The 22,611-nt window shown below is 48.8% G+C and overlaps 1 protein-coding gene across 5 annotated transcripts in view; it reads right to left on the reverse strand.

The window, feature by feature from the left end:
* Positions 1-22,611, reverse strand: part of PRKN (parkin RBR E3 ubiquitin protein ligase) — a 618,945-nt gene that overhangs the window by 468,430 nt on the left and 127,904 nt on the right. For all 5 annotated transcript variants that reach the window (XM_081141126.1, XM_081141124.1, XM_081141123.1 and 2 more), the window contains exon 2: positions 14,823-14,986. In XM_081141126.1, coding sequence (XP_080997252.1) covers positions 14,823-14,986 — 164 coding nt within the window. The remainder of the gene's footprint in view (positions 1-14,822; positions 14,987-22,611) is intronic.

Here is a 22,611-nt window from a genome sequence, read left to right on the forward strand (position 1 = left end):
CAGTGGAATATTGCTCGGCCGTAAAAAAGAATGAAATCTTAACCATTTGCGACAACACGGGTGGACCTGGGAGGGTATTAGGGCTACTGAAATAAGTCAGACAGAGAAAGACAAACACCATATGACTTCACTTATATACGGCATCTAAAAAGTAAAACAAACAAGTGAAGCAGAGACAAACTCACAGATTTTGTCTCTTAATTAGAGAACAAATTAATGATCATCAGAGAGGAGGGGGCTGGGGGCTGGGTGAAAACCGTGAAGACGTTAGGAAGTACAGACCTGGCAGTCATGAAAATAGTCAGGGGGTGTAAAGTACACCACAGGGAATAAAGTCAGTAATATTGTAATAACTCTGGTGTCAGGTGGGTGCACGATTTATCAAGGTGATCACTTCCTAAGTTACATAAATGTCTAATCACTATGTTGCACACCTGAAACAACATAATATTGCCTGTCAATTGTAATTAAAAAATAAAAAAATAACTCTTTAACACCTGGTGATATGCAATTAATTAACTGGTTAAAAAAAACCCCGAATGTAACTAAAAAGAAAAGGTATTTTTTAGAATACACTATTCAGAACCTTCTGACTAATGAAAGGCCCCCGTGAACGACATTTGAGAACACTGACGATGGGCATCTTTCCACTTGAGAGACTGAGAAACACCGAATCCTGTTGCTGGGAGGCTCTGAATTCTAAACGTTTAAAATTGTTGACGCCCGTAAGTGGACGGTGTGTGTCCAGATCCCCGCAGGCCGCGCCACTTTCCAGGCTCTCCCGTCCAGCGTCGGCACCGACATCACCTGCCCGGCGCCCGCACATTCGTGCTCACGACGCCGCTTGGTCCACACTAACGCCAGGGCCCGAGCAGCGCAAACGGCAGCACTGTGGAGGGCTAGTGTTTGTCTGCACGTCCTAGTCTGTTTTCTTAAATTATATGTTTTTAAAATTCCTCCTCTAAGAGTACATTTTCCCCACCATCTAACTGCCCCAGACCCCGTCCTGACCCGGCAACACTGAAGGTGACCTTGGCAGAGCAGCTCTGGCTTGGAGGGGCCTGTCTTTGCTGGGAGGTGGTGAGGGTGGTTCATCACCCGATCAGGCCCTTGTCTGTGCCAAGAAGACAGTTATTTTCCTGGCTGTGGTTGGAAGCGGTGTCTGAACGATTTGCCTCCCTCCCCTTTCACAGTTATGTGCCCTGCAAGTAGCGGAGTCACTGTATTTCACTCGTAAGCATTTCGATAAATCCAATTAAACTTGCTGCCAAGCAGGAAGGCTTTTTCTGTGTAGTCTGTGGGCAGTACATTAATCACATTTTCCAAAATTTTAGTTTCTAGACTTTTCCTTCAGGTAAAGTTCAGTATTCTATTCTCAAGCTACTTAACTCTTCCTTTCCGGTCTTATTTTTAATAATCTGCCCCCTTGCTCAGGCCAGGTTGGGGCGATACCTTACATTTCTACAAAGCACCTCAGCTACGCTTTCTCCGTCCAAAACGACAATTCGAGCAAATGCATGCCACCCGTAGGTCCTGTACACAGAAGACTGAAAAGCTTTAAAATACACTTAAATGAATCAACCTAATAACCAACAAAAGAAATTATCTTGAAAAAGGACGGGAGTCTAAAAGTATGCGGTCCCGTTTCAGGAGCCGAACGCAAAGCCGTCCTCCAAGGCACACAGCTGCTTGAAGTTGGCGGATCCCCCAGTCCCGTCTGAACAGCTGGAGGAAGCGACAGTCCTTGCGGACACGTGCATAAGCTGGATTAAACAGACGCGGCTGCGAAGGGAATAAACAGTATTATCAAAGTTCCAAGGAATTCTTGTGATTTCATAATGATGCGACTGTTGCCGGTCCTGTGATGCAAACTACCTGCACCAGGGAAAGGAGGGATCCTTCCCTCTCCCTCCCTCCCTCTCTCCCTGCTTTCAAAAGTCTAAAAGGAAACAAGCCAACTTCCATATTAAAGCTACAACACAGCCGTCTCTGCATTTCCATTTTAATCTCCCTTCCTTTCTTCCTAACGTGCTGACTGCTGGGGAGCCGGCCGCCCCCCACTCCCCGCTCTCTCCGCCGGGTCCATGTTGCCCCAAATGCAAAACCAACCGCATGGTCACATGCTGTGGGCACCGTGGCTGGGTGTGGGGTGGGAAGTGGCTAAAAGGTTAGGAGAAACAGCCCTTCAGCGGAAAAGTAACTTGAACACCGTTTTACAATCTGCAGTGGGTCTGACCCACTTTAAGGCGCGCGAGGCTGCATTTAAAGGCACAGGGTGCTCGGGGCTGGGGGCCAGATGGCGCCCTTCGGAATGAAAGGCCTCTCGGACGGGAAGGTCCAGGGAGCCGCGGCTGCCCGACGGCAGCAGCAGTTCCACCAGACCGTGCCCCTTCCATCGACAGCCTACAGCTCACTTTATGGAAGTGTCTGCAGATCTTCTGTATAGAAACCAGGAGTTGGTGTCCACATGGTCCTGCGAGCCCTCGGCACGGAAGTGACGGTCACCTTCCATGCTCATCACCTTTGGAGTAGATGTCCCAGTGTTCGATGAACTCGTTAGTGAAGTGAAAAAACATAAATATAAATATCGACAGGCATTTGGAAAACAGCTGGGCAGTTCCTCAGACAGTCAACCATGTGTTACCACAAGACCCAGTAATTCCATTGCTAGGTTTTTCCCAAGAGAAGGGAAAATGTACGTCCCCATACAAACGGGTACACAAATATTCATAGCAGCAGCATTCATAATAGCTCAAATGAAAAATAAAAATAATAGCTACAATCGATCGAGCACTCCAGTTATACACGTATTTGTCACCTGCTTGTAGGCAGTTGGGAGCCGGGTCCATGTCTCATCCATGGCATATAATGAGTTTTCAATAAAAGCATGGTGAGTGAATGGATTTAAAAAATCCGTTGTATAAATACAGAATGAGAGAACTGCCTTAAATGTAGGCCTTGAGATGAAGAGCTGGGGTGGGTCTAAATTGACTATGCAACTATATAAGCCATATCATGGACCGTCAAATACAACGCGGGGCCACGTCAACGGGCACAGCACGCCAGGGGACAGTCACTGCCCAGCACGGGCCACGCCAGCTCCAGGGACTAGCTCTCTTCCTCCTTCAAGACGGCCAAATGGAGTTTGTGCAAACACGTAGGTAATATACACGGATGCCAAGCCAGGAAGACAGAGGGTTCAAGGGCATATCCGCTATCCTCACGCACTTGAAAGGGGTCTGAAAGGGGTTCTAACAGGCAGAGCAGGCCGAAGGTGGAAGTACCAAGGGGCCAGGTGAGGAATCCGTGTCCTGCTCAACCCACCCGGCCGACCCCTAAGGTGGGACCCTGAACACCTTTCCCCGACTGCGGTCAGTGTTATCACACCAGCACCTTGAGAAAGGCTGGGCGTGGGGGAGGGAGGAGGGGGTTCACATCCCAGAGACTCCAGAGCTAAATCAGGCCTTTTTATTCTGAGACGGAAAGTTCACCCGCGACCACTGTCTTTAGCCCCATCAGAGCTGCTGACAGTGGAGGAGGCTGCCGGGTGCAGGGGGTGGTGAAGGAGACTGCGGGGGGCTGGAGGGGAACTGTAGACGCAAATAAATTTAATGAGGGGCTAGGACGGGACACACAACCCATTGTCAGTCTCCTGTGTTTAGATATTTTTAACTTATTTTTATACTATTTATAGAAACACTATTTATAGATAAAACTCATTCAGTCAAAGAAATGGTCTGATGCAGTTCTCCCATCAATACCTAATGTCAAGAAAACCACAACAACTACAAACAAAATAATATAGAAAATGAACATAATCCAATACTTTTGAGCAGGAGCCTGGTCTATTGCAACCTTCTCCCGCCTGAGGCAGGAACTGAAAATACCAAGTCAACAATGTCACCCCAATAAATTCAATAAATAAATTAACAAAGAAAATACCAAGTCCAACAGCAAACCCTAGGAGGCTATTAACAAATTTATCATCGTATTTTTCAGAATCATAATACAAAATCTACAGCTATGTTTTCTGGTCAAGCCGAGCCTTAGAAGTAATTAGCGAATGTATTGCTATTTTCAAAAGGTAATATCCCTTGTATTTGTCTACTGTATGGTCAGCTTTTAAAAAAAAAATATGTTCAGTGACCTTTTGTATAAACTGAAATCCATCATAACAAGCACTCCTCTTGCCCTGGCTGGGGGCTCAGTCGGTTGGAGCGTCGTCCTGTACGCCTAAGGGCTGTGGGTTTGACTCCCGGTTGGGCGCGTGTGGGAGCAACTGGCCGAAGCTTCTCTCACATCGATGTTTCTCTCCCTCTCTCCCCCTTTCTCTCTCTCTCTAAACAGCAGTGGAAACATATCCTCAGGTGAAGACTAAAAGAAAAAAAAAAAGAATTTTCCCTTTATTATAACTAATGTCTTTTAATAGCCCACACACCCATTTATAAAAAAGGAAACATTATTTATAAAATTGCTACTATCAGTGACTAGGGCTGAATAACTAGTATATGAGGCACATATATTTTAAACAGTGGAAAGCAGCAGAAGGTAAAGGAGAGATGAGCTCGGCGATCATGCACGACACAAGCGATACATGAAGAGCAACATATGAAAAATCAACCTTTTCGTCCTAAAGGACTTAAAACAGACGCGAACACGAAAACAAACGAGTCAAGTCACGAGGCGGGAAGCACACGGCCGGCTTTCGACGCCGACGCGGGACGGCCCGAGCGCTCAGCTGTTTGCAAAGGCCCCGGGGAAGGTGGCCGTGGGCGGTGGGCGCGTCTCCTCGGGGCCTCCTGCTCCGGCCTGAGCGTCGCGCAGGCTCTCAGGGCCCCTCTCAAGCTACGTGGGCCCCTCGGTAAAGAGTTCCAGCAGGGGGCACGCTTGTAAGACTGCCCCCCGAATAAAACGGGGGTTTGCTCGGGTACACTCCGCGCACGAGGGAAACGGTCAGCTCCCCTGGACAAGGACACGCCTGTTCCTGAGACGACTCAGGTTCATCGTAGGACTTGCTCAAGGCGCTCCCACCAGCCGGACAACGCCGTTCGGAGGTGACCGAGGGGGACCAGGACGTCCGGCATGGGGTCAATCTGTTCCCTTTTAAAAGGTAACACATTTCTGGTGGATCCACTGCACGTCAGAAATAAAAGGGGTTGCTTTTCTTTTGTGAATTATTCATCACTCATGCGTCAGCCTTTGTAGGTATAATTTCGTTTACTAAACAGAATAACCCTAGGAAAATGCAGGCACTGCCGTGATCTCCGATTTATAGGCGAGGAAAACAGAGGCTGGAGAAAGTAAGTGGCCCGCGCACCCAGGAGGCCTGACTCTAGGCCGACTCAGCCCCCGACACTGTAGCTGTGCGCCGGGGAGTCCGGTGGGATTCCTGACGCGTGCACCTCGTGCGTGACAGCCGTGGAGTTTTCACTCCCGCCGTCTGCGGCAATCAGTGCGTGTTGGACGTGACATCCTAATAACAACACGTAGCTCAACGCTGCTCAAAAGGAGAAGCGCCTGAGGGCAAAGGGTAAACTGAGGAAGCTGGCGGCACCCACTCTTGCAGGCTCTGAAGTTCTCGGTGCCCAAGTTTTAAATAACCATAGAAGTGTCTTAGGTAAGTGTCTGCTCTTATTTCCTCTCTTTTCGGGGCGTTTTGATGAACTATGCATACATTGCGAGCACACAGATCCTGTGCCCTTGGAAATACTCGGGGATGTGTAAACGAACAGGAAATATCCCTGGCAACACCTGAGATTTCAAAAGCCCGCATATTTGAAGTAAAGGTTGTGATCTACGTCCGAACATAGACATCAGTGAGCTCTCACGTCCTCACGTCTCCCTCTGATGCCAGAATGTCCCACTGACTGAGGGAGCAGAGCTCCGTGCGCCGTAATTAGTCCCCATAATCAGCCACACGGGGGTGACAGCCCTGGGTGCCGATGACCAGACCCGACAACAGGAGAGGGGACATTCGATGGCAAAATAAAACCCGATGACAGAGCAAAACCCTCAGTGAGAAGCAGTTTAGAGAAATGCAACCCACAACGTTTATAATTTTCTCCCCCGGAGCTGCATTCCCCTAACGAATGAGCGCTTGTCCGGGTGGAGGGACATTCCCAAAGGCTGAGACAATTCTTAAAAAATCTGACAGTGTCCCAGGCCAGGGCACCCACTGCCGCTCCCTAGGAATCCTGAGGCCGCGCCCCCTCCGCCCGGATGGCCAGTGCGGCCTCGCTCACTCGTCCAGGCTGTTTTCACTTAATTAAACTGCTGCCGACCGGTTAGGCCCGGAGAGCAAACCCCCTGCCCCATGTAGTCCGTTTTCTCTGTCTCACGGGCATCACTGAAGTTAGAGCTAAAATAAATTACTTTTACCGCACGTTCCCTCACCTCGTGCTCAGCTCGCACTTAAGGGCAGAAAAGGCAGCAGGGCCAGCGCTGACCACTGTCACCGTCAGCTCCCCAGCGCCCAGACCCACCCCTCCTCCGCTAAGGACAGAGGGCGCCTCGGGCTTCATCAGTCACAAGCCAGTTCTGCGCTGAAGAGCTTTTCGCACAAGGTCCTCGCTCTGGGAGTCTCAGGCTGGTCCCAACTCCCCAGGGGCGCAAGGAGGCAGAGGCATCTTCTGGGTCAGAGGCCCGGGGCGGGTGGTGCGATTCTTGCGTCTGAAATTCCTCTCTAAAGGGGGGTCGCCGTGTCAGGAAACCTGCAGCTAACGCGCGTCAGTCAGATGATGGCGTTTGAGTCCAGCACCCGAGACACAGAATATTTGAAACGCGGGCGGCCCCGGGCAGCAATGAAGCTTCCGTGCGGAGCCTCTCCCCTGCCACCTGCCAGCTTCCCGAAAAAACAGGCTTTGCCCTGTCAACCCGAACAAGCCGCATCCTGCGCTAACCTGGGCGACCGACTTGCCCAGAGTTCCACTGTCCGCCCTGGAACAGGGGGCCCCCGGGGCAGTGGGACCGCCTGGGTGACCCGGGCCTGGTGCAGGAACCCACCGACCGTGGACCCTGCGCCCTGAGAAGCCGAGTCTCTGCTCCCCCCCGTGGAGCCTGCGTTTATCCAGGGCACCCCCAGACGGTTCCTAAATCCGCAGGGCACGCAAGTGCCAGGAGTCCCTCTCTACGGGAAAGTCACGTTTCTGAGGTTCTGGGTTACGCAGCGAGGAAGGAACGGAGATCCCATCTCACTGACCCACCTGCCGGCCAGACACAGACTGGTCCAGCCTCCCCGAGGTGCGCGGGCGGATCGCCGCCCTTTATTCTAGACCCGAGGCTGTTACAGTCAAGAACCAGTTCTCCGGGGCACTCGAGAGGGTGTCCGCACTCACCTCCCGAAGGAGGCGGCAGGGAGCCCCTTCAGCGTGCCCACCCTTGGGGGGAAATGCCTCTGCCTTACTCCTGGCGTGTCAGTCTCACCACGCTCGGAGCTCCCGCCTGCAGAGGGATCGCTGTGTGGCTGTTCTCTGAGTACCTGGTACTTAACCTGGCCTCCTTTGTCTTCTATCAGCGCAAATAAATTTCAAGTAAAGTGTATTGGCTATTTATACTGTCATTTTCGGAATCCTTCTTTATATACAAACAAAAAATCATGTCCACTCTATGTTCTAATTTAATCTAGCCTCTACCTCTGTCTGTCTTGTATTCCAGTGTAAAAGAATTTTAAATAAATTTAGTTTACAAATGAAATCAAGTCATCCCTAAATGCCTTCCATTATATAAATGCATGATACCAATAAAAGGGGGAGAGCTTTTAAAGGAGTGTTTTCTCTAAGCATTGTAACCACAATGGCTACACGAGGGGCTTGTTTGTTTCCTAAAACTACAGTGCATGACACTCAAATCAATTGTGAAAATATGTGCGACTCGAGTACACAGCTGTCAGGAACTATTTATTTTTGTTTACTTGAAATAGTTGGTAAAGACTTAGAAAATAAATACTAATCATATCTATTCAGACTTATAAAGGGCTAACAATCTGTTTAGGAATTTGAGAAACATGCCTTACTGCTTCTCGAAGCCCCACTGGTCTAACATTAAGTGTGGACTAGTCTTCAAATGTTTCCGAGAGTCAGTTAAATTATTTTTTAATTTCTCATGTTAAAAGTCACGTAGTAATAAATACTTAAATACTGTCCCTTTAAAACAGGTGTGAGTAATGAGCTTGTCTGTTTTCTGCAGGAAGAGATCACGCCTATTCCTCTGTGAAAGGGAACAGAACATTTCTGTAATCGAACTTTACCTTGAGGTACCCGTAGATTCACATGTGGTTGTAAGAAATGACAGAGAGATCAGGCCCCTGTCCCCAGGGCCCCCAATGGTAACACCCTGTAAAACTCCAGGACCACATCACACCTGCACCGTCGGCACTGGGAAAGGCATCGGAAATACTTTCTGAAAGAGGCTGAGACTCTTAGGTGTGAGAAATCCTGCCCAGCGCCCGGGGCAGCCTCTGTCTCTCGGCCCAGGGCACTACCTGCATGTACATCTGTCCTGGAAAAATTATTATTAATAGAAACTTTTTCCACTCTCAAAAGTGCCCCGTTTTGTATCATAAGCTATAATGGCCACACTATCTGTGGTCACTGTAAAAAGAAAGACAATGAAAAAAAGAGGGGGAACCCAGTAAGCGCATGTCAATCACACCCCCACGCACCCCCCCACACCCTCCCACACCCCACACCCCCACGCACACCCCCACATGTGCACACCCCCCCATGCACCCCCCCACATGCACACACACATGCAGGCACACAGCATCCCACCCCCCTCAGTACACCAAGGGGTCTACTTAGCGTTCATCAGTGGGAACGCCGAGTAGCTCCTGCGCACGGTTCATTTTCTGTTTCTCAGCAGTAACTTCTCGCACGTTCCGTGCTTGTCCTATAAAGTGCAGCTTCTATCGTGATAAAGGGCAACTAAACAGTAGCGAGGAAACCACTGTAAACAACTGCCCTAAGACTGCATAAGAATATCAAAGAACACCAACGTTCTGCCCATTGCATGCCTAATAGAATATAACCATCAAGCTTGAAAATAAATGCATAACTTCCTAGTCTTTCCAATAAAACTCTTGTATGCAAATAATTTGCCAGCTTCTCGACACCAAAATCACTAAACTCCGATCCACTAGAAGTTACAGAAATAGCAAGTTTGCTTTTTTATGTCCTCGGGTCTACTTGAACTCATAATTTCAGTAAAGTGCATGACAAGGTGATAGAATAAAGGAAAAAATATAAGATTATAAGTGATAATATACCTACTACCATATGAAGAATCATCATTAATTATTAAGAACATATAAGCAGGGTTCTGGGGCCTGCCGGTATGCTTTCTCCTGTGATTTGAGTTTTATAACTAGCAGACAGTTATTCTCTAATCAGAAAATATAGCCTAAGTATACAAAAAAGGGAAATAATGACGTTGGAAAAAAATTTAAAGGACATTAAGAAAACATCAACTCTCAAAATTTTGGTTAAATGACACTCACGTTAGAGGTGGTTCAAGGAGCATAGAGGATTTTCATAACATCCTTGTGCAGTTTCTAAGTTTCCAAATTTAGCAGGTTAATTAGATATGTGACCAAAACAATAGATAATGTTCCTGAGAGTAACAGGTAAATTTTCCCACAGATTTAAAAAAACACGAATTCTGTAGCCACTGGATAGGCTGTGCCCTGTCAGTGAGAGCTGGTTGTCACTACTCACAAATTTTGAAACATATATGGTGCATGTCACTAAAAATATAGCCAATTAAGTAATTTGGCTTTTCAGGGTCACTTACTCTTCTTGAATATTTACAACCTAAGCTATTAAAGTCTAAATGTCTTTGGTCCTCCAAACTCAGATCTGTCATCATAAAGATTAAAAGAGTGCGGGTAATAAACGGATGCCCTTTAATACTGACCGCAGAGCAAACCACTTTATGGAACGACGGTCTCCAATGTGCATGCACATTTGAAACGCCATGAAACTGAGTTATTTGCTGAAAGGAGTTTATGAGCATCCACCTGGATGAACCCTTTTACAAGGCAAAAATTTCTATGTAAGTCCTATTTTATTTCCTATTTTGTAAGTCTACTTTATTATTACCAAAAGAATACAGATAGAGTAACTTCCCTATAACGTTAATAAAGGTAACAGGTTTGCATGTCCTGGCTGTGGTGGTGAAGTTTAAGTGTCCTCTTGACCGGGTGGCGCCCGGGCATTTGGTGGGGCCTGAGTCTAGGTGTGTCTGGGAGGGTGCTTTTGGGTGAGATAACATTGACTCAGCAGACTGAGTAAAGCAGATGGTTCTCCCCCACATGGGTGGCCCCCTCCAGTCGGCCTGAACCAGAAAGCTGACCCTCCCAGAACAAGAAGAAATTCCTCCTGCCCAGTGGCACTCCGGTTTGTTTCCCAGCCTTTGGACTTGAGCTGAAACATCAGCTCCCCTGGGCCTCAAGCCCATCGGCCTATAGACTGGGGCTGCTCCATCCATCACCTCTCCTGGCTCTCAGGCCCGAGCACTCAGACCTTAGGGCTTGTCGGCCTCCACAGCTGTGTGAGACAGTTCCTTGTATAAATCTGTTATCTATCTATCTATCTATCTATCTATCTATCTATCTATCTATCTATCTATCATCTATCTATCTATCTATCTATCTATCTATCTATCTATTTATCATCTATCATCTATCTATCATCTATCTCCCTTCCTCCCTCCCTGTCCTATATACTATACATACTATAGTATATATACTATATACTATATATATATGCACATAACCTATTGGTTCTGTTTCTCCGGAGAACCTTGACTAATAAACACACGAGCTAATAAACCTGCACTGATATTAACGACATTAATAACAACACAGCTTGTGTGAATACAGAGTTCTGTTCAAACAAGATCTTATATAAGTACTGAAGTCCCTGCCATTTTAGCAGCTCATCTAATTGCGAAGATGATCGGTTTCGCATATACAACTACATTAGAGCCTTGTTTTCCTTGTGGGATTCTCAACACTAAAGTTAAAATTATGTGGCGGTGATTCCCGGGGTTTCTGATGTGTAGCATGTTAGATGCGGGGGGTAGGAGGAGTGACCATTATTTGAACGGGCCCTGAGTCCTCTGTTGCATGAGTTAACAAGAACTCCTTACAAAGAAAAAATATCAAGCCATTGTGAGTAATATGTCAGACATTAATATTTTATATTGGGCTCTTGTAGGTACGAGAGAAATAATACAAACATGCACAGAGCTCTGCTTATGGCGCAGGACAGGTGTGAACTCTTCCCGATCTGCTCCCCGTAAGAGCAGAGCATGGCAGATATCCATGCTATAAAAATGCACTTTAAAAGCAGTAACACCATGATGAATCTCTGCTGAACAATGCGACGAGAGGTTTCTGCTTTTACTACATATGTTCAGAGGAACTGTAAAGTCTTTTTAAGTTTGATAAATTCAAGTCCTACTATTCTTAAGGTAAGTAAAAGCTGTATGTGTGAGGGCCAAACATTTATTTATAAACTCCACAGAGTTTAGTTAAAATATATAAAAATTATACAAACACACACACACACACAAATATACACATATATATATATTTTCCCCAGTAAAACACTCATCCTATCATCGCCTTAACTTTAACTTATTGCATAATCCATGACGAAGTGAGTCTTGTGTTATCTAAGGTGATCTCTCAGATGCTGAAGAAACTGCCTGACGCTGACGCTAACAGATGCTAATATTTATATAGTGCAGCGACTTTCAACCCACGTGCCGCAGGATGTTTAAAACACGCGATACCTGATCCGTCGGGGGCACTGACCTCTTCCCTTAGACCGTCTGATACAAAAATGACAACAGCCCGCACAGCAGCAGGCCAGCGTGATGGAATCAGAATTATCTGTTTCCTTCGTCAGATCGGCAAAAAATAGAATATACCTTTCGGTGTGCTGCACGATTTTAGTAATTAGTTTATGTGCCGTGAGATGCGAAATGCTAAGAATCGCGATCCAGCGTTCACTGCATAGCACCCTCTGTCCTGAGAGCCTGACAGCAACTGACCGGTTCAGTCGTCACAGGATCCCAAGGAGACAGGTTCTCTCATTATTCCTACTTTACAACGAGCCAACTGAACCCCAGGCGGCCTCATTCTCTGAGCATGAAAGATACATTTTCAGATTTGTTTTGCCTTAATTTGTAATATTAAAAATTAGGCCCCCCCAAATGCTTGAGTTATGTTATTATGGTATAAACTCGTAGGGCATCACTCATACACTTAGAAATGAAGATCACACAACGTGGAGAGTGCTGATGACCCAAGTTGAGAAAACCGGGCTGTGAATCTGCGCTTTCCCACAGATGACAACTGCGCAGCAGTCGGCCGAGGGCCTGGTCCCCGGCCAGAGGCTGCTGGGCCCCGGGCACCGTGCAGGCCCCGCTCCAGGGGCTCCCTCTGGCTCTCCTTCCTCGCTCGTTCCCCACTCCTGTGTCTCCCCGAGCCCCACAGTGCAGCCTTCACCAGCCACTGCCCAGGACTGGAGTCCTGAGGCCACCAAGTCGCCACTGCAGTCACCAAGCCCCCGGGCCCCTCGTCTTCCCGTAGGCGCCCTCACAGTAATTTCTTCTTCTGAACTCTCCTCAGGGGAGCAGAGGGGCGGCGGAGGCCTCCTCCCTGGCTCCTCCCTTGCCCCCTAAATGGTTCCAGTGACCACAGGATCCACCTCCAGGCAGGCTGTCCTTAAATATGGGCTCTGAATACTCGGTTGCACGAGCTGAAGGAACTCTTTACAAAGAAAAAGTACCAACCCATCGTGACTAATATGTGAATAAATAATGGGAATCTCATGTGAATAAAGCTGCCCGAAGCTCCACGCCCAAGTTCTCAGCTGCCTGCTGGACGTGTCCACGCAGGCCTCCTGCGGGCATCGCCTCTCACTAGGTGCAGGGTTCCTCGGCCCTCCCACGATCGCACGGCCTGACTCCCGCTTCTCTCCGGGGCCCCATCTCCCTCTAGCTCCCCATGCAGGCGACCTCAACGCCAGGCAGTCGAGGCCCTGTGGGTGCTCTGAGTCCCGCTCTGGGCCAACCTGCAGTCTCCTCCGGGCTCTAGAACAACAGGGACTGGCGCCTTTCCCAAGCACACACCACGCGCGTTCTCCGTCCCCAGATTGTGCTCAAGCTTCAACTCATCACGAAGCCTTTCTTCGTGGCGACCCCTGAGACCTGTTTCTCCACCGTTACAACCTCATGGTATTTTGGTTCCATTTTCATAGGGCAGTTAGTTAGCATGTCCTATGTTACAGCTACTGGGCTAAACCAAGGAGGCTGCTGGTAGTTTTCAGCTACGCCATATGGTTCAGGCTAATACATCTGTTTTAAACCCCTACATAAGGAGCTGTCTCCACAAAGGCGGGGATGCGTTCTGCCTGTCTTTGGTGTTTGTCAAAATAAAGAATCTAAATCCATAGATAACTTATACATGCACGAGTAAGTGGGGGCGGGGGTAGAGGCGAGGAGCTTGAGGACCTCAAATCCCAAACTTCTGGGAACATAAAACATTTCCGTTCAAGGAGCCGTTTTACAATCATTTATTTGTGAAGGAAACACTCTTGGATTTAGAGGTTGGCAGGTACAGTAAAAGCTTTTTTGTCGACTGAAATAAAAAAATCAAAACACTTTTAGCGCAGGCCCTTCCCTCATAGAAGGCAATTGCCTGAAAGCCACCACAGCAGTCTGCGCGCAAGGAGCCGGTGCCCCCGCCAGCTGAGAAAGGGAAGTGGGGCGATTTGCATTTCTATAGCTCCCTTTGTGCTCCCGAACTCTGAAAGCATTTCTCAGAGCAGTTTACCGTCATCCCGGAAGAGACCCTGAGGTGACAGGGTGTCAAACACGGAGGGACACCCTGTGCCAGGCCCGCAGCCCTGTGCACAGCGGCCCCCACACAGCTGTCGCCAGGAGCTGGACGGGCTATAAAGGGGGATGTGTCTGCAGGGCCCTCAGCAGCCGCCCCTGAACCTCCACAGAAGGTGTCGCGTCTCTCATGCTCCTACAGAGAGTCACTCCAGTCCCTGGGGGACCGTATTTGCCGGCTTCCCTCAGAGGTGACGCGGGGTTCGCTAGTCCCCTCACCGGTCCTCCCCTATTCCCGCAGAGATCGCTGTTCTGAGGGGAACCCTGGACGGAGAGGATCGGGCCTCCTGGTGTCAGAGCTGTGCAGGCCCCAGAGAAGACACACAGGCTCCCTCTCCAACGGGTCCTGTCCCGGGAAAGTCTTACTGACGCTTGGAGACATTAGGCACAAAGGTGGACTTTGGCTGTGCTTTCCCGCCAGCCTCAGCACATGTCCGCGGGGCAGGGAGCCCCCAGCTTGCTGCCAGTGGGCCCTGCGCCCTGCACCTGCGCCGGGAGTCCCAGCGCAGAGGTGCCTCCGGTCCTCCAGGGGTCACACTTGGGTTACAAATCCCTCTCCGCGGGAGAGGAGCCGCCTGATTTGCAAGTTTATCCCGCGCCTTCCTCATTAGGATTCCGACGGGACGCGGGAGGTAGAGATCGACCAGACGCCGACCGGCCTGGCGCTCGCAGTCGGTAAACATTTACTCCCCGAGCCCATCGGCCAGCGCCGCCCCAGCTCGCCACCCGGCTGTCTGCGGCTCCCTGCTGGCTGCTCCAGCGCATAATTAAGAGGGTCGGGTTAATGAAGCGCTGGAGGAAAGTTCGGGAATCCCCAGGCGCGACTTACTCTATTAGCCCCAGGGCCGGAGGGTCAGCCTGGGCGAGGAAGCTGCCTGAGTCCTGCCGGCTGGTCCCAGGAACAACCCCGGGAGACTCACCTGCACCACCAAGTCATCCCTGAGCTCCTTCCCCGCAAAAATCACACGCAGCTGGTCGGCTGGAACCCCCTGTCGCTTAGCAACCGCCTCCTTGAGCTGGAGGATGCTGGTGGCCGAGTCGACCTCCACCGGGAACCCGTGGCTGGAGTTGAACCTCACAAACACTGGGGGAGAAAATGGGGAGAGAGAAGGTGAGCGTGGCTCCAGGCCCCGGCAGGTAACAGCACATTTCTGACGGGGTGCCCGCCCCTGCCCTTCCAGAAATGGCACCTGTTTTCTTTCACTCACAACTCCATGCTGTGGAGTAGCGTCGGGGAGACATGGGGGCCCCTGTTAGTCGGTGACCACAAACCAAACCCATGCTCCCTCCGACACCCGCCCTGGAAACAGGGGCTGGAGCAGGGCACCTGCCGGGCTGGGAGCGTAGGAGTCCCGAGTCTGTCAGAGCCGGGCCTGGGTCAGCCTGCCCCACGCTCCCTCCAGGGGGCCCCTCGGTAAAACGCAGCCAGTGTGCTGGCACCCACGGCACAGTGAGTCCCCACGCGTCGTGGGTGGGTTCTGAGATTCAAGCACAATGAGTGCAATTTTCCCAGGGGCTGGTTGACATAAATAGGAGGTGAGTTTCCTGTAACATCTCAATGTCATCACAACACAAAATGACTTAAGGACCTGCCCCGTCGCCATGGAGGACTTTCGATCCGCTTGATGGGCAGAGTGGAGCCCCGCCCACTGTGTCCGAGAGCCCTGGGCAGGGGTCCCAGCCGAGAGGCCCGGCTGACCTCACTGAGGCAACGTAGTGTCTTCGTCTTTTCTGTGGACACCAGTGAGGCTGCTTCCCTCTCCCACTGGGTCGCCTCCCATCGCCCTGAGGACCGCAGTGGGACCCCGGGCCTTTGCTGGCTTCCGCCCCCTGGCTCACACCGTCCTCCTTTCCACTCCTCTGCTCTCATGGAACCTTCTGGGTCTTTGCACGGCCTCCCTCTGAAGCCCTGACACACGCCTTCGCTCCAGATGCCCTGTACCATTCTGCTACGTCGGCCAGAGCTCGGGCCACCTCAGAGCCCTCCAGGTCCTAACATCTCACACAGTCCCTGGAGGAGAAGACTCCAGACCCCCCTCGTCTGGCACAAACCTGAATCCCAGCATGTCCTCCGCCAGTCCCCGCATGCACCCTCCTAAGCTAGGCGTTCCCAGAAAACACAGCACAGAAAGTAGCAGGACCATCTCTGGCCTGTACTCATGCCCGCCCCCCGTCACCTCCCCCGCGGGGAGCCCATTCACCTCCACCATCCATCTCGAAGGTGACCTCCTCCAAGGCGCCTCCCACTGTCAGGCCCTGGAGGCTGAGCTCCCCTCTGGGCTCCGGTGACGTTACCTGACAGCGCTGCCACATGCTCTCATGGCCGCGGCGATGCCCAGAGGGTCCCAGTGCACCCTGTGCAGGCAGAGGGACCTGTGCCCCACTCGCTGTGGGTCCCTCAGCCGCTTAGAAGCCTGGGGTGACACCGACCATCATTCTTGGCCTCTCAGTCCCCCAATGTTCCACATCTAAGGGGCCACGGATGGCGTCCGCTTAGAGTGTTAGCAGCTCTCACAGTTGTCTCTTAAAAAATAATCCATAGCTGCATGTGCCTAGAGGCTTTGGTGAATATTTTACCTCCTTTAAAGATTACAGACTCCTCGAGGGCAGGCACTAGAGCTTATTTATCACTGTGTCTCCTTTAAATGCAGCATCACCACTAACCAGTTCTCCACGAAGGCGCGAGAGGTCCACCTGACAATAACCGTAATGAAGTATAACTACGGTGCCAGCGAGGAGCAGGCACTTAGGACGCGGCTGAGGCTGTGCCTCCCGCACACTGTTCCTGAGCTCCCGGCCTGGCGAGGGCAGTGTTGCCACCCTGACTCCACGGAACAGTAGATGAGGCCTAGGGAGTCGCAGCCCCCTCTCCACGGACGTCGGCTGCTCTGCAGGGGAGTCGGGGCTCAGCCCCAGCTCGGTCTCCCGCTGAACCCCGATCCATTCCTATAGAGCAGGCCGCCTACAATCTTCTCGGGAAGAAAGCCCACGTTCCCTCTCCTTATGATAAAAAGAAACGACAGCCAAAGGCTTTTCAACGAGAGTCACATAGTCCCTACAGGGGTGAGCAGCAGACGGCGGGATTAAGAAACACACGCTCCGCGGAGAGCAGAGAGGAGAAGAGGGAACTGAGGTCCTCGGACGGAAGGAGATGACAACGCCGCCGAAGGAGGCAGGTGCAGGGTCGGCGCAAGAGCAGGAACCGCGCAATTTTACCAGCGTGGGAAATAGTTAGGAAAAATAGGGATTGGAAGTGACAAAAGTGTCCCAAATAAAGAAGATTGATGAGAGAAAAAAACAAAACAATTACAGAGGAAAAGGTGCTTCTGATGTATTTTTTTTTTTTAATATATCTTTATTGATTTCAGAGAGAGGAAAGGAGAGGGAGAGAGACAGAAACATCAATGATGAGAGAGTCATTGATCGAGCCCACGACCTGGGCATGTGCCCTGACCGGGAATCGAACCCCAATTGCCTGGATCCTAGGTCGATGCTCAACCGCTAAGCCACGCCCAGCCAGGCCTGATGTACTTTTAAGTCGATGTCATACGACACCTTTGGAAGTGGGGAGGGAGAAATGATGACCGGACGGACGCCCTTAAGGTCCATCCAGCACCTGCAGGCAGAGATCACAGACAACCAAGGCACCAGGTGAGCCCGAGACCGGGGGATCCAGGGGGACAAAGGTACACGGCCAGCTGGAAACTTGATTTTCTAGGGGTGTGGAGAGACTGTCTGAAAAAGCCAAACACCGCGGGGGCGGCGGGAGGAAGCCCCTGGGACCTGTAGAAAGGTCACCACGCAAGAGGTGAAGAGGGTGGAGGGGGAAGTGCTGATGGAAGGAGACGACTTGGGGGATGAGCACACAACACAACACACCACACAGAAGATGGGTCACAGAATGTACACCTGGAACCTGCGTAGGTTTATGAACCAGTGTCGCCCGCTCTGGCTCTCATGACCTTGCCGTGGCCGCGGACGCCGCCCCTCACGCGGAGCTGGACTCCTTCCAAGGCAGAGCGGAGCGCTGTGGCGGCCCATCGCTCGGGGCTGCACAGCAGGGTCGTGAATGTGGTTTGTCTTGAGTGAAGCTCTAGGGGATGGCACCATGAAAACAAATGTTCGATCAACCATCGGGATGCGGAGATTACAGAATCACCCCCTAGAATCAGGCTGCGTTTTTGGAACCGCGGCTCAACGCTAAGGGACGTTGCACACACAGCTTAACCGTATGGGGCTGTTACAAGGACCGGTTATTATTGGCTATTGCTATTCTAAAACTCTACTACTTATGTCGCATAACTTAGTGCTTGGTTGTCTGCTATCTGATATCGTCCTTCATGAACTTCTTAATTCTCGATTCCTGACCATCTTTAAGTTCTTTCAGATCAGGAGCCTCGTTTGGTCCCCCACACCCACCATCGGAGTGTGAAACTGGGAGAGGTCAGGGCTCTGGCTTTCTGTAACGACAAACATGCCGCCAGACCAACGCCCCAGCAGAAAACAACGATACTGTCAGGAATTCATAGAAAAAGCAGACGCTTGAAGGCACAGGAAAGTGAACAAAAGGAGGGAAATTCTGGAAGGGACGACATGCCAGGAACAGCAAAATTTCAAAGAGTTTAGCTTGGGGCCAGGGGCACGGTGGTGGAGTGCAGGCCCGCTGGGGGCAAAGCCTGTCTCTCTAGCCTGAAGAAGGAAAACCCTGAACCTGAGAGCACTGGCCTCGGAGAAGCACAGGGGGAATCTCAGGACAAGGGTCAGAAAGGGAATCCCAACACGCCGTCTACCGGTGTCTGGCTGACGGCCGGACCACGAATGTGCGTAACACGCTCAAAGTCAAGAGGCAGAAGAAAAGATGTGCCCGCGGGTGGGGAGTCTAACCCCCGCCCTGTAAGGCACAGAGCGGCCTCCTCCCAAAGAGCACAGTGAGGGAGGAAAGAACATAGGAGCGTCACAGCAGAGACCGAAGGAGCGGACTCCAGCGGTGCTCAGGGCCAACATCCGCAGTGATGAGTCGTCCGGTAACGCAGGCCGCGCCCTTGACGCGATGTAATGAGCAGGGCATTTTATCTCTGGTCTTCCTCTCAGAAACACACAGCCCTTGTCTCGTCTTGAGAAAAGCATCAGGCAAAACCCAACTGAGGGACAGTCAAAAAAATACCTGGCCAGTACTTCAAACTTTAAGGTAAACAGAAACAAGGTGAGTCTGAAAAGCTGTCACCATCCAGGCAGCAGAGGAGGCGTAAGTGTCATGACTTAAATGTAATGTGGTATTCTGGGTGGGACCTGAGGAGAGAAAGGGGATGTTTGCTAAAAATAAAGACAGTCTCCATGAAGTTTGAATTTTAGTTAATAAAAATTATAGACATTGGTTTAATAATCATAAAAATGTAGTGTAATAATATAAGATGTTAAAAATAAGGAAGCTGGGTATGGGGTATAGTGAGAACTCCCTGTGCTATCTTTGCAATTTTTCTCTACAGCTAAAATTGCTGTAAGTAAAAGTTTATTTTAGACTTCACAGTCTAAAAAATCTGGACTGAATACAGATCTGCTGTCCAAAGAACAGATTTCTCAGTTCAAATCCAACCAAAATAATTGTCTCATAAAACAAAAGAAAAAACTATCATCAGAGAAAAAAGACAGAATCCAGACTTTCAAAAACTTACATTCATAATGTTCAGGATATGATTACAAAATCTCCCATTAGTTGAAAGAACCAGAAAAATAAAGCACATTTTCAGGAGAAAAGGGAACCAACTGAGACAAACCCTCGGGTGCCTCTGAGTCTGAAGTCATGGGCAACATTTTAAAGTGGCCAGTGTGCTATCCGCAGTGAAGCAAAACAAAATACTCCTGTAACGAAGGGAAGGACAGACAGGTAAGCAGGGAACTTATAAAGAAGAACCAAGTGGACACTGCAGAAGTGAAACTACATTATCTGGAATAAAAATTTATTGGACAGGTTTAATAACAAAGAAGAGACGAGAGAGAAAATGTTAATGAAGCATAAAGAGAAAGGAGACTAAAACCACAAACAGACCTCAGGGACCTAGCAGGTGCCAGCAAGTTGCATAACATACGTGTAATCTGAGTAACAGAAAGAAAGAAGAGAGAACGGGGCAGAAAAATTATTTAAAGAAATAAAGCCTAGAATTTAGAAATATGTAATTTTAAAAATTTACATATTCAAACATCAAGCAAGATAAACATGAATAAGACCAGGCTGAGGCACATCATAGTCAAGCTACTGAAAACCAAAGATAAAGAACAAGTTGTGAAAGCAGCAGGTAAACACGACACCCCCCATACAGGCTTAAAATAATGTGACTGATGGTTAGTATCTCATCAGAAACAAGGGAGCCCAGAGTAAAAGTTCACCTTTTTCTTTTTTTTAAAAAAAGTCTTTATTGATTTCAGAGAGAGGAAGGGAGAGGGAGAGAGAGAGAAACATCAATGATGAGAGAGAATCATTGATTGGCTGCCTCCTGGGAATGGAGCCCGCAACCCGGGCATGTGCCCTGACAGGGAATCGAACTTGATCTCCTGGATCCCAGGTCGATGCTTAACTGCTGAGCCATGACGGCTGGGCATCAACATCTTTAAAATTAAAAAACAAATTAAAAAACACACACGAACACACAAAAAAAAAAAACGAACAAAAGAACAAACAAATAACAAAAACAAAAACACTGTCAACACAAAATTCTATACCCAGTGAAAATATCTTCCAGGAATAAAGACAAAATAAATAAATTTTAAGATAAAAGGAAACTAAGAGAACTTGTCATAAGCAGACTCCCCCACTGGAAATGCTAAAGGAAACCTCACGCTAAAGGAATATGGTATCAGATGGAAATGCCAATATCAGAAGGAGTAAGAACATCAGAAATGCTCACTATCTCAGTACATACAAAAAACAATTATGTGGGGAGATTTTTTTTTGCTTTGTATATAGTAATTTATTTAAAACATAACTGTTTGTCTGGATTAAACTGCGCTCCTTTAATTCGTACGTTGAAGCCCTAACCACCAATGTAGTGGTATTTGAAGATGCAGCCTTGAGGAGGTAATTAGGATTAGATAAGGTCACGAGGGTGGGACCCTCACGATAAAACTAGTGCCCTTATACTCTAAGAAGAGATACAGACACACTAGAGCTCTCCCTCTCCCTCTCCCTCTCCCTCTCTCTCCCCCTCTCCCTCTCCCTGTCTGTTTCTGACAGGTGGGCCTACCATCTACAAGCCAGGAAGAGGGCCCTTCCAGAATCTGACCACGTTGGCACCCGGATCTTTGACTTGCAGCCTCCAGAATTATAAGAAAATGTATTTTCATTATTTAAGCCATCGAGTCTATGGTATTTTGTTACAGCGGCTGAGTTAAAACAACATTCAAAGCAAAAACTACAGTTTCATATGGTATTTAAAACACAGAGATACAACAAGTATGACAACTACAGCAGAAAGAATGGCTGAATGGATTTGAACCTATTAAGTTGCAAGCCTTCTACATTTGGGGGGGGGGTGAATGGTGTAATATAAACAATATAAAAATAAATGTAAAAATTTGAGAGTACACATTATAATTCTTAGAGTAAATAGAAAAATGAATAAAAATGTTGAGCTAAAAAGCAAATAAAAATTACAATGTTCTTCTAAAAAATACTAGATTTCCAAAAAGGTGGGAAATGAGACAGAGGAACAAAAACAGGGGGCGGGACAGATAGAAAACATACAATAAAATGGTAGACCCAGGTTCAACCATATCAGTAATCACATTAAACTTTAACAAAATAAACACTGCAATTAAAAGGCAGAGACTGTCAGAGTAGATAGAACAAAACAGATGCAACTACAAACTGTCTACAACTGCATTTTAAATGTAAAGACAAAATTAGTTTAAAAGTAAATGAATTTTTAAAATGCCAAGCAAAATAATTATAAGAAGGGAGGAATGGCAATATTAGTATCACATGGATTCAAAGGAAAAATTATTATATAAAAAAGATATACGAGACTGCGTTGCCAGCACTGGAGGTGGGAGGGAAGGCGCAAAAAGCAGAGCACTCTCCCTTTCCTTCCCATCTTTGAGTCGGGGCAGTGCCTTGTACCTTATGTAGTCAGACTGGGGGAGTGTGTGGGTCCCCCTCTGCTCCAGGTAAGAGACCAGGGGGCACAGGCCACAGCAACTTTCAAGACACGGCCTATGGCCCTGAGGCAGCTGCTGATTCTCCCGTGGAGGTGCACCCACTGGATTTCACACTGCAATCTCGCTCTCTCTTCTCTCTCGGTCCCCCACCCGGACTCTTTTTTCCTTTGACTAATTCTTCCACTGTCTTCTTTAATTCTTCAGCAGAAGCCACATTATGGGAGGTAGAGAATGGGCGACAAGTTTGTTCCTTACAAAATAGGAGGTAACAATAGTACCTGCTCATAAATTTGCCGTGAGAACTGAATTAAGTAAATTTAGTATATGAGAAGTATTTAGGAAAGTACCTGGAACATAAGTTTCACCAATTATTAGCTCTTACCTAGGCCCACGATGTGGCTTAAACACTGTGGCTACTATTTCCAGTGCACGCTGTTAATGTTGGTTGACTAGGGTGGCAGTGTTCGGGGAGAAATGGGAGTTTTTGTTAAAGGGTAGAGGATTTCTTTTCAGGGCGATGAAATCTTCTAACATCGACTGTGGTGATGGTTCTGTAAC

The sequence above is a fragment of the Miniopterus schreibersii genome, assembly GCF_964146895.1.
Source record: "Miniopterus schreibersii genome assembly, chromosome: 6".
Lineage (NCBI taxonomy): Eukaryota > Metazoa > Chordata > Mammalia > Chiroptera > Miniopteridae > Miniopterus > Miniopterus schreibersii.